Raw genomic sequence first — 13,122 nt, forward strand, 5'->3', positions numbered from 1 at the left:
AGAAGCACAGACACATGAAGACCAAAAAGCTGGTTTGAAACATTTCAGTGTTGCTCCATCATCAGGATTGAGAGTGTGTAAGTGAGGCAGAGCTGGGACTCCATGCATGGAGAGAATAACAGCAGCATTTATAGCAGACCGAGTGATTGTAAAGTAACACCTGGCTGCGGGGTCCCCGTTGGCATCACTGCCAGTTATGTAATGAATACTTAACCAGGGAGAAATTTGACCTCCCCACAGTCTATTCATTGAACCCTTTTTTATGTGCCCAGTGTGGAAATGTTCCCAATAACTTTCTGAAATGGTGAGACGGGCTGATCAGGCCACAGTCAGTGGCAAAATGAGCTCATGCAGGCAAATCAAATGTGATTTGAGATCAGTATCTATTCATGCTCGTGCGGTTGAAAAATGGCCAACAGTCAGGTGTGCATCCCTTTGTTGATCTTGCGTGACAGGAATTCTTCCTGTGTCCAGTCACAGCGCTCAGGAGCTCATTAGAAAATCAATGAGGTATTCAGTGTGTACACTTACAGATTGATTTTACAGGCAGGATTTATATAACTGTCTGTGTTGTGTGTGTGTGTGTGTGTTTGAGAGTGTGATTATAACATAGATCTTCCTCTCATTGCAGAATCCAGAAAGAGCTAGCAGAGATAACCTTGGACCCACCGCCAAATTGCAGGTAGGAGCCTGTTGATTGTGTGTTTTTAAAAGGGCTATTTTCTCCGACACCTGAGGCACTTTTGTGTGTGTGAGTGTGTGTGAGCCTGTGTGAGCTGTATGAATGGATTGTGCCGGCTCAGTGAGTCACATGAATAGCATAGGTAGGTTATTGTGGCGTATTTGCACCACTGTTTACTCAAGCTGAAGCTCAGTGAATGGACCTTGTAATCAGTCTGAGGCATGAATCAGACTCAGGGGAAAAAAGTAAAATAGATAAATATCTCTGCAATTGACCTGATTGGTGGTGTTTACCATTAGGATCACTGTAGCAACCGTGTTGTGCTTGCTCACACTCCCTAAGGGTGGGAAAGGCTCTCTGCTGTGGCTTGACTGGTTTGCATGGTTTATTTTGCTCCTGAGCAACGGAGGAGCTGTACACCCCTGCCAATCAAGATCTGAGTAAGAGCTTTCATTGTGTGTGGGGTTTTCACTGAATCAGCGTTTAGTATTCTTCTCAAGCCGGTGACGTTTGGGAGCAGCGTTAGCGGGCGAGGGGAAGGTGGAGGTGTGATCGTGGAGCTTCTAACTGTGAGCAGTGCAGGCAGCAAGCCACTGACGTCCAGGCATTTCCTGTAGGGCTGAGACAGCAGGGAAAGTCACTGATGCATGCATGTCATGCTTGTAGGCTGAGAAATGTTGGCCACAGCTGGGTTTGGTCACTCTAAATATTTTCACCCAACCCAAAAAGTAGAGACGCTCCAATTCAGTGTTTTCTCTTCCAGTGCAAATCCTGATGCGTCACCTCAGCGCTCTTTTTTCAGAATTAAAATGTAGAAACTCACTGTCTGAAACACATTAGGATCACTCTTACGTAAGTTCACATTAACCTGTGACTTATTAACTGTAAACGGAGACATTCATATTCAGACACCATCATACCATTTAGGCTTGTGCAAATGTTACTTATAATCCTCCAGACATTCATAAGATTGTGTTGTTATGACAAATCAACCTCAGTTTTATTTGTACCGCACCCCGACCAACGGCACGTACACCATCATGTTCGACTTGTTTAATATATGGATCACACACATCATTTTAGGATTACTGGTGTTTTGAGCAGTCCTTCCAAACTGCTCTGAGCTGCAGTAAAAAAACAATGATCAGAGTCTCATCAGAAGGCTTCATTTACATTCATTACACCCCTCTGCAGCTCTTCTAATCATTTCACCTGCGCGTGGATCTGTTTTTTTCATCCCTCATGAACCAAAGCCAGCTGGCTTAACTATGAATACATAGTCGCTCTATAGGGTTTTAATCAGGGATCCACCATTCCAGCAGTTTCTCTCTCAGTATTATGACACCTAAACTCATTCTGAGTGCCTATCTTTCTAAATCAATTCAATTCAATATGCCTTTATTTATTTAAGTAATATGACGTACCAGGATTGCTGTGCCACTAAACATTGAGTCAGTAGACCTGAATTAAAATAACTTAGTGATGATTGTTGTCTTTTTATGGTTCCAGTTTTGTGTGGACCCAAGGTAGACTCAGTCACATCTGGCCGTTACCTGGTCCGCTTGATTAGGTCAGTGGAGGAACCAATCCAATGGATCTGATTAGTGCCTCTATACTTAACTTACTGCTGTTGCCAAAAGGTCATCGTTAATAGGATGTAACTGCCGTCCTCGTTTTCTGAGTCACTTCCAGTTTTGTTCCAACATTACTTTCTCCTTTCAATATTTCAAAAGAACATAAAAAGTGCAGAATTTCTTCTTCTAGGAATATTCTGTCATCACGTTGCGCTTTGGTAATTCTAGCTAACCTGGAATGGCATTTTCAACACTTCTTTTGTCTCAGTAAGAATTGATGAGTATCAGAAGTGGTTTAGTGCATCAGATGCTGCTGCAAACAAACAGAGTAGAGCAGAAAACTGTTTAATCTGGACTATCAGGTCTGGCAAATAGTTGATCCACTTAATAAGGTCAGTATCAGGGCCAGTACCGCTCTGGCAGATTGGAGCGGTGAAACCTTAACCTGTCCATCTCAGTCCAACCTGGATATGATCGAATTTTATGAGCAATAATTCCAGCTGGACAGTGTGAAATGGATGTGGGCATGACTGTAATAATTAGATTTTTGGGGTAACTGTAAGAATAAACCTCTCAAGAGAACACTTGCACCCATGGATTATAAACTCTGAAGCCTGTTCTATTGTCATTTTTGACAAATGTTACATGGCTCACTGTGTTAACTCCTCAAAAGGAGGTACTATTTTGAAAGGTGTTAAAAAAGCCATTTCCCCTTTGAAGAGTTTGTGTCTGCTGGCAGCTACATAAGTGGAGGTTGAGCTTCTTATCTGTCACAATAGAACAATTTCTCAGCCACACTGCTTGCAGTGGAAATGCGCAGCTACGGCATCTTTCAGCCAATGAAGAATGACAGAAAATAACCTGTTTATATGAAGAAACTATCTGTCACAGTCAGAGGAGCACGTCCTCGGCACGTCGCAGTCTGTTTGTCGGGTCTGCGATCTCAAAGACAAGGCTAATCTGGCTGAAGCAAGCCATTATGTTTGCTGACAAAGGGCCAAACGGCACAGGGGGGAAAAGAAATTTCATGGGCAGACGTTTCTATAGAAAATGACATTTTTGTGTAAAGGGAGGCTCCTTGAAGAATGTCCACGCTGAAAGGAGCTCTCGTGACGAATGGATTGAGTTCGGCTGCAGTCAGGAGTCCTCAGCCATAAGTGAAAAATTAGGCTGAGGCTGCTGGAGCGTATTTCAGCGTCAGGCAGAGATACGAGCCAGCGGAGGTGCGACGCTACTTGAAATGTAGATTTCTGTATTCATATGCTCCTTGGGGTATTTGCCTCACTCTAACAGCTCCCGATTCCCCCACAAGGCTGTCACATCCCCGGTGTTTGATTCTGCCTACATGTTTTGCCACTACAATCCCAATTCAGCCTGTTCTTTTGTGCAATAAGCAAAGCACAATCGCACATTGTGAACATTAAAACCTTCTGCCGAGATAAATTCTCTTAAACCGTACTGTACCTCCATGCACACAGTGTCTGTTTGAACAAAAGGCTCCACGTCTCCCCAGCCCTTTCTTCACCTACTAATTGATCTGACAGTGTTAAATAGGCTGTGTTCGCTGAAAGACATCAGATGTGAGGGGTTATGAACGGACGCTGTGATGCAGCTCATTACCCCACAGGCTTCAGCTCTTTTTTCAGCCGCCAGAATAAAGCACAGCTCATGATCACAGCCGCTCCTACAAACATCCTCTCTGGCTCATATTCTGCATTCCCTTCCTCAGTAGAAGGCATGGTACTGTAATCCCTCTTGGGAATGAAAAAAAACAAAAAAAAAAACACCTTTAACTTTTACTAAGACAGCACGCCTTGTTTTGGAGATCATTTGGCTGGATTTTAAAAGGACTTAGCAGATTTTTTTGGAGCCATGTGAGGAAATATTTTTCATCATTCTTTTTAATCATCTTTGTCACCCTGCCAGAGAGTAATTAATTGAATGTGACAAGCGCTCTAGAAGGGTATGTAAATAGCCCCCACACCAGACACGTTATATTAGCCCGGTGCTTGCTCGGCCTTCCTGGCTCTGTGTGTGTTTTAGTGCTTTTTTTTTTTGTGTGTGTGTGTGTGTGTGTGTGTGTGTGTGTGTGTGTGTGTGTGTGTGTGTGTGTGTTTTCCATAATTACCATATCCTTTCATGATAGCCCTGGCAGCGTTTTGATAAGAATCCCCCATCGGCTGAGGGGAAACAATGTGTGGATTCCAAGGGGGAATTGGCCACACTCTCTCGCTCTCTCTCACTGTCATTCGTGGTCTCTCTGTCTCTTTGTCTCTCTCTCTCTTTCTCTTCTCTCTCTCCTCTGTCTATCTCTCTCCTTCTTAATCCTAGCAAGACTTTGTGTGTTCCAGAGGAATAACTTCCAAGTGAGTATCAGTGAAGATCTGTCAGTGAAATGAAAGCAATAAGGCAGAAGAAAGTGTTGCTGCAGAATGGGTTGAATGAGAGAAATGTAAATCCATCCATGACTATCAGTTCGCAGATATGATTGACTCAAACACAACTTGGCTTTTACTGTCTGCCATGAAGAGCGGGCTCTCCTTCTCAAAGGAGGATGACAGACGCTGAGCTCAGCTTTACTGTGGTAGTCTCCATCCACGTGTCTAAACAGGCAGGAAAATATCACGTAAAGTATTTGTGGTGTTATGCACGTGAATATTCTTTGTTAATTTCATAAGATGAAATTAATGGCAGAACTTGAGCCTCAACATGTGATTAGAACAGAGTGCTGTCGTTCCTAAGTGTCAACTAATGTTTGCCATATTTCATAAAATTATGCAAATAAATGCACTTAGCAGTAATACACTGGGTTAGACTGATGTGTTCAGCTTTTACTAAATAACTGATCTCAGCCCAACAATGTCATCCATCTTCAATTTGGAACAGGTTCTGCCATGACAGGTCCATAAAACCAGTCTAAAACCCTGATGAAGACTTACATTATATAATTTTAAATAAGACACATATTTTATCTGGTCACAGTCAGACACTCATGGCTTAAACTGGTCTTTCAAATGCAGTAATGTATCTCAGTGTTCCCACCACTGAGTAGGTGTGGTAGAGTTCCTTAAAGAGCCAGTCAGTGCGGCCTTTCAGTGTCTCACAATGGTCTTAATATGGTTTCAGGAACAAGAGTAACAATTTGCGCTTTCACTGTGGTTGCACAATTAAATGTAGGGAGAGGAAAGGAATGATTTTTTTTGTCGAATGATCTGCCAGTTATATTCTCTGTTCATTTTTTGGCCCAATCCATTAATCTTTGGGTCCATAATTGTCTAAAAATAGAGAAAAATCCACATCGCAGTTGTGTGACGCATGACTTCTGTGCAGTGATTTATGACAAGGCAAAGCTGTAATTTCTCATGACTTAAGCAATTACTTTCACATCAAAATCTGACAAATTGATAAATCAGTTAATTGCATTATTAGATTATTTATTCAAAGTAGTTTGAACCCTGAAGAGCATCAAAATGACATTTAAATGAGTGTGTGTATTAGCATCATTTCTGCCTTTTAGTGTTTTATAGCAGAGGTGGGCCACTTGACTAGGGCCCCCTCACATGTGAATCTGGCCTTGTATGCAAGAAACATAGTACCGACCAATGATGTCAGATATGTAACATGCAAGTCCAATGTCAGCCAGTTTAAGAGATAAGTTTAATTTAACATTTTTGCATCGATTACATGAACTTTGCAGATAAGCAATACCACTCCAGTAATGAGTGAAGATGAGGAAACAAATGTTCCCAGTCAGTTTTTGCAATCATAATGTTCTGTGGTTACTAAAAACAGGGTCTGTCCTTTGGTGTTGAATGCTTTTTGGTTGAGGATAATATGCAAACGGTTCCGTGGTGAAGGCAGCATCACAAGACAAAATCAATATTTGTATATTCAAGTTGCTGATGCTTTGTGTCAGCATGTTAAAACAGACCCCCTTTTTGTTTGGGGAAAAAAGTTTCTTTTTTTATCCAAAAGTCACATCTGGTCATTGCAGCATGTGGGAAAGTTCTGGAGACGTCCTGTGTTCTGGTCCTGGCCTGGCCTGCTGGACTGTGGAAAGTAGTTTGACTCTGAGTCAAGGTTTCTGTGTTCTGCTTTTTTCAGGATTAAGACCATAACAGACAACCTTTGTTTTAGTAAAAGGCAGAGAAGATGTTTTATTGGTGTTGGTGAGATATAAAACATTCCCAGCAGTGACTGTCTCTCATAACTCTGATATGTTTTGTCAGAATCATCAGTCTCTCAGCAGCTGTTACAGCTCTGAGAACTGCTGTACATCAAAGTCATGAATAGGAGTCTGATATTAGGACCATCGCATATTTCTAGTGTGCTCAAGCGTCTAATGCTGCCACAGGACAGCATTTAAAGATGTCAGTAAAATGGACAAAATGAATTAGTTTGTCAGTGATTGACAGAGGCTAAATTAGTGGAAGGTCTTATTGACTTCTGTGCTCTACTGCCTGTCAGCTCCTTTCTAGCCATGATAAACTAATAGAGATGGAGCTTTTACTACAGAGATGATAAATCTAAAAGCCAACCAAGTGTCAGAACCAGTGGAAACACATTTTATCCACAGACTGCAAGGCGTCTTCTACCAAATGCCTTGAAAGATTGTTTTTAAAGTCAGAACCTTGTGGACTTAGTGCCATTGTTAGCCGCTCATGAGAAAAGACTTAAATCAGCAATTTACAATCACTTCCTGCTGAAGTTGTTTAAATGGGCTGAGAATAGTAAACATTATTTTCCTCAAAAGGTTTGATCAGACTCCAGAGAAAACAACCCATTTATCAAGTGGTCACATAAAATACACCAGAAGCACCAATCCAGTGTTTCTTCCCACATACAGATCCAATACCTCATATCAGGACATCTGTCGTAACCAAGTACTCATGTCTTCCTTTGCCATATTTAAAATCAGTGAACCTCTCCATGAAGAAGTGATTAAAATCCTTCGGTTTGTATATATAAAGTAATGTGACTACTGTAACTACATGTCAGTAACTGTATGTGGAGACGTTCATACATCAACATCCCTGGACAACATAGGCTGTTTAGAAGATTTCTGAAATTGCATCATTGCAATGCATTTACAGATACACAGGCCATCATGTTGAACTAGTCTGAAACACAGCGGTGCGATTACTGGTGTTGTGTACAGATATGAGCCTTATAAGCAGCGCTGAGCTGCTTTGGGCAGCTGTGATCAGAGTCGTTTGCTGCACTCGCTGTCTTCTGTGTCCACAGCACAGCTGAGGCAGGAGGCGGTGTTCAGTTTCATTACATGCTTCTGCCACTCTGCGTCTCAATTTGTTTTCCACTCAAACCAAACATGATCTGCTACGATGTAAATCCTTTGTAGCTTTTTTTGATCTCCGGTTGCTAAAAGTTTACTACTCAGTTTTTAACCTCAGAGCCAAAGTTCTACTTGTCTGTCTGTCTGTCTGTCTGTCTGTCTGTCTGTCTGTCTGTCTGTCTGTCTGTCTGTCTGTCTTGCATAACATCCTGTGTTTGTCTGGAATCCCCAGAGTATCATGCAAGGTATGTTAGATCCATTAACACTAGACTCTGAAAGACATGCAGGCTGAGAGAACATTCAGAGACACACGCTTTATTACTTTATTGCTCAGTCATTTAGAGAGTAAATGAGTAAACCCTGACTGTATTTATAAGGCACATAGTATCATAAAGCAGTCGTGCCAGGCTCGCTAACCCGTAAGAAGACTACTCACAATGTAGCTCTAAATGTTTTGTCAGATATTTGGCAGAGCTGCAGCATCTTCTCTGTGGTCCAGTCCTCTCCTTCTGTATTATTGGGGTGAGCCTGAAGTGTGGCTTGTTTGAAGTGCTCTCGCCTGGAGTTCAGGCCTACAGTCCAGCCCTGCAGCATCCCAGCCAACTACTGTAGCTGTGGTGTTGTCAGATAAATGGAAGGAGGTCCAGTTTGTTATCAGGAAACATCCTGCCGTGAAACAGCCGGCTCGTGGGCACACCAGCTGTTCAGCCAGCAACTCGCTGCTCAGACTAAAAGCTGCATTAGTTCATAAACAGACACTAAGAGGAGGGCCAGTCTCAATGTGATCATGACTAAAATCTCAATACAATGATTACTCCTGTTAACTAAAGGCTGTGTAAGAAACCAGTGTGTGCAGCGTGCTGTGCTCGATGGTGATGAGTGTGTGTGTTTTTGGTTCACAGGGAATAGTGCTGAGGCTGTGGTTTACTGCTGAGAAATACCACAAGTGTAGCTACCATGGAGGGTCACTGCTTATGGAGGTGGAGTACAATAACAACGGGCTGTTTTATGACAACAGTGTGGTATGAAATGATGAAACAAGGTTGCTGTATTACTCTGCTTGATTTATAATGCACATGTCAGACTTAAAATAGCTGAAATATTTCGACAGCACCACAATTCAGCTCAAGGTTACGGCAAAAAGGTACTTTTAACGTTTGTGTTCGATGTAGTGTTGAATTTGAAATTTGGAGCTCAGTGAAAGTCAGTACTACTCTGTTTTAATCTCAGTAAAGGACGGGAGGCCATGCAGTGATGTTTTCCCATCAATGCCTGGATTTAACAGGTCACAGTTGTGCTAGTTTTAGGGCTGATGGTTCTCCGTTAAAACCATAATAAAATCATTCACTGTTGCCGTGCACAGCTCATTTGGTTCATCTGGTAATGCTGAAATTTAGGGTGGTATAAACACAACAACTATGTTGGCCACTGAATGATTTCGTACATCACACCAGCTTTGGAATGCTGTAAAACACTGACAGTAAGAGTGTCTGGACAGATACAAACAACAGATCTGCACACAATCACACACAAGTGGACCATTCATTTAATATATCTATCAGGGATTATGTGGGTGTATGTCTAATGGAACATCTACTATAGTACTGAGGCCAACTTTGTTCTCCTGTAAAAGATTTGAACAAGCTGTAGATACCCTGATCTGTCAAATCACTCCAGATTTGTGCAGTGATGCTTGCTACATGGGAAGAGTCCCCAGGGATTTGGACCAAAAACTTAAGCTTGTACATTGTTTGAGGAGGAAAAATGAATAGGATCGTAAGTTGAGCTGAGAGTGACGTACCCATCTGCTTTAGAAAGGAACCAGAGGAGGGACCGTAAAGATGTCTGCAGCCCCCCTGCAGGGAGACAGGGCTATGGAAATACTAATTATTCACCATCTCACCAGCCAGCGCTGCTCTCCCACTGGCCGACTGTGAAACCCTTTTTGATTTCCACACTGTGTGTAGCTCTTACTTGCTTTACAGCAGGAAATAAGCCTGATGATTATGCATGGCTGTCTTTCTCCTTTTTTTAAAATACCTATTGTATTTACTCTTACGGGTAATCATGCTGTCATTGTATTGGGCCTACATATTTTGCCCTTTTGTAAGCGTCTCTGTACATTCTTTCTAAGTTTCTGAGATCAAAGTTACTGTACATGCAGCTGAATGTGGGCTAGTCACACAGTATATCTGTGCAGTGATACTTGACATTAGAATCTGTCCATATCACACACAATATGATTTTATCTGTCAACACCAGCTGACCCAGACCATAGCAGCCCCAGTCCAACTCGGTGCCATCTTTCATCACATAACCACAGGCGGCTCAGCAGTCCTAATGTGTGTGCCGGCCTTAAGACGTGCTTTCACTGGTGATTATCAAACGAACCTGGTGCCTGACCTGCAGTTTGTTCCTCACCAATGGATTATGACTAATTGTTCTGTTTGTTTTCAATGTTTTCCTTTTTCCTGGACTTTACTCTTACTTATCACCGCGAAATGAATGTGAATGTGTTTGATGAATCGCCTGCTGGGTTGAAGTCCTGATGCATCTCATCTTGTAATCAGAGCTGTTACTCGATGACGGTCATTTAATGCAGGGTCTTTGTTGTGTGATCGAGCACCACTGCTGTGATTCCTAAAGCTTAGTAAGTCCAATGTTAAAGCTCATTAGTTTTTAGTGTTTATTTCAGGTGCAGCAGGAGGCCTCGACTTTTTCTGGAAATCAATATAAGACAATAAAGAGCCGTAGAAATCAATATAATCAATATTTTGTCCTTGTTGAGCCTTATGTCCTTTTTTTCCTATTCAAGTGCACATGTTGCTGTGATATTGTATGTGTCTTAACCACTAGACCTAACCAGTAAGGCCCAAATTAAATTTAAATTTAATCCATCAGGCTATTGAGGGTGGATGTGATCACTTTAATGGTGTAAAGTTCACATAGTCTGATCATGTGTACTGGAAATAATAGATTTTCAGCTTACGTTTTTTTGTTTGTTTTTTTGCTCCGAGCACATTCCATACAGTCACAGCACTGATACGAACCATCGGACACAGCATGGGAGGGTGGGGTTTGTGAACAGGACCCATATGACCCTAGAGTGTTACTGCAGTGTCTTTTGGAGTCTGTGATCAAACACAAAGGAGGCTGCCCTTGTGCTTTTTGTGTGCAGCCTTACAGGGTGTATTCTTCTGTGTAAGGTCAACAAAGTGTGCTGTTGCAGCCAACAGCCATTCTTTTTGTTGCTTGTATTTAAAACTCTGTCTGTGACCTGCTTGAATAATCCTTTGATCTGACATTTCAGGTGAAAGCATATTTATTGTCTGTATCCAGAGAGGCCCAGATATTGGCACAGGCCTCTAACTGATTCTACGCCACTTTCTCCTCGCCTTGTTCTGCTCCTCCATCCTCATTCATTTTCTCCCCTCTCTTGTCTGCAGTTTGCTACAGCTGACTAAGCTTGTCTCTGCAGTGCTGTGCGTGCGTGTGCGTTGTGTTTGAGAATGAGGTCATCATCGCTATGCGTATATCAGCTATGCACATGGTGTCTCTGTGTTTGAGGAATGATTAGTCTCTCATTCGATATGCTGTCCTGTTCTGTAGAGGAAGGACTGCAGTATCGCCCTACAGTGCCGCTCCGTCTCTCACAGAAAGACATACAGGCAGCTACATATTCTTTCTATCCACACACACGCACACACTGTTCAAAGAGACACGCAATGGCACACACATAAATGTACCACTTCCTCTGCTGCGCTGAAAGGGAAACTTCATTCATGTTGGATATACAGAAACACACTTTCACTTCCTGAACATTACCCATTAGCAGCAGACAGACATCCAGCCATAATTGGCCTTTTATGAAAGGGTATCTTGCAGACATGTCGGCCACCTCTGATGTGATGGTTTCTCCCCGAGTGCAGCTACGCACCGCAGTCTGAAAGAACTGAGTGATTCATGTAATTGATCGTTATGTTTCTTTGATATTAATTCTCATTTAAATTATTAAAAGCTTTTCTAGTGTCATCAGTTTAGCTTTGGGTGGACAGCTGTCCCAGTTCATATTAAAGATAATGATATGTGGCACAAAAACAATCCAGATGTAAAGTATCAGCGTCAGCCTATTGAAAACCACACTGGGTGAGTGTGGGCACCGTCGTGGCCAACCACGCACTCCAAATTACTGCCAGGCGGTGTATGTTAGTGTGAATATGGTGTGAGTGTATTTCTTTCTATTTTGGGAAGTGTTACATACTGGCTTCCTGTAGCTCAGTGATACACTGTTTATTTCTGTTATCTATTTACATTTCTAAGGAAAGTTGAAAGATAAAGTGATATTCCATTGAAAAGACCAAAACCAATATTGTGTTTGTCTGACTTTCAATACTTTCTGGCTCCACAACTCTGGATGTGGCATTCAGTCCAGAACCTGGTCAGTATGGGATTTTTGAGGCCAATGCTGATACTGATACTGATATATATATATACACACACACACACACACACACACACACACACACACACACACATATATATATATATATATATATATATATATATATATATATACACACACACACACACACACACACACACACACACTTGTAAATCTTTAAAAGGGCTTTACAAATTTATAGTTTCACTTTTAAAAGTGGCTCAGTAATTTCAGCTGGTCACTGCAGTTGTTAGCAGAAATAGTGCATTTGTTGGGGACTATTTGCAGCCACAGATTAATCCACATTTGGTGCTTCAGTGAGTATTTGGGGCAGCAGGACGGTGTGTGTGGAATTGAGTCAAAATAAACTGCAGTGTGCTCATGGTAATGAACGATGTACAATGACAAAGACTTCAGACAGGGAAAGTATTGCTGTGCGGCAGGATGAATTGCATTCATTACATGGAGAGATGCGTCCTCGTATTCCACGCGGATGTTATTACCATTGAGAACTTATTTTCCCTCTCAGATAACTTTTTTATTGAGTGTACAAGAAACAAAACAGTTGAGTCAAAACAGAGAGAATCTCTGACAGACCAGCCAGCAAGCATGTTAGTGGTTATCTCACCAACCACAACAACGAGACCTGTGAGTATAGTTACTACGTCATCAAGACTGTAGAGTGTGCGCTGCTCTGTAAATGTAAAGCAGGATGCTGCCGCAGAACAGAGATCCAACAACTGTGTAAACACATTTGAAAAGTTTCTCACAGCCTTTAGAGCCTCTGCACTCATCCCATCCACACCTGAGCCACTGTGCTGCCAACACAATGGAGAAAAGCGAGTTAATGTGAGTAATTGAACATCATCTCCTCTGATCTGTAGAAGAGCGGCTGAATTGTGTGCGTGCGTGCGTGCGTGCGTGCGTGCGTGCATGCATGTGTGTGTGTGGCTGAGTGGTAGCCAGATTCCCCTGTCATCACACAGATAAAGCAGACAGCTGACACAGTCCTGGGCGTCTCTTTATCCGCATGTGTTGTTACAGCTTAACTCAACCAACCAGTTGTGAGTGAGGGGAAGATAAGGTGAGCTGTGCTCCACTGACACCAGTCATCATGCATCCCCGAGGCTGA

The 13,122-nt window shown here is 42.2% G+C and overlaps 1 protein-coding gene across 1 annotated transcript in view; it reads left to right on the plus strand.

The window, feature by feature from the left end:
* Window positions 1-13,122, plus strand: part of LOC139345424 (ubiquitin-conjugating enzyme E2 E2-like) — a 68,429-nt gene that overhangs the window by 8,297 nt on the left and 47,010 nt on the right. Inside the window, exon 3 of the mRNA XM_070983990.1 lies at window positions 632-682. Coding sequence (XP_070840091.1) covers window positions 632-682 — 51 coding nt within the window. The remainder of the gene's footprint in view (window positions 1-631; window positions 683-13,122) is intronic.

Source organism: Chaetodon trifascialis, chromosome 17 (genome assembly GCF_039877785.1).
Source record: "Chaetodon trifascialis isolate fChaTrf1 chromosome 17, fChaTrf1.hap1, whole genome shotgun sequence".
Classification (NCBI taxonomy): domain Eukaryota; kingdom Metazoa; phylum Chordata; class Actinopteri; order Chaetodontiformes; family Chaetodontidae; genus Chaetodon; species Chaetodon trifascialis.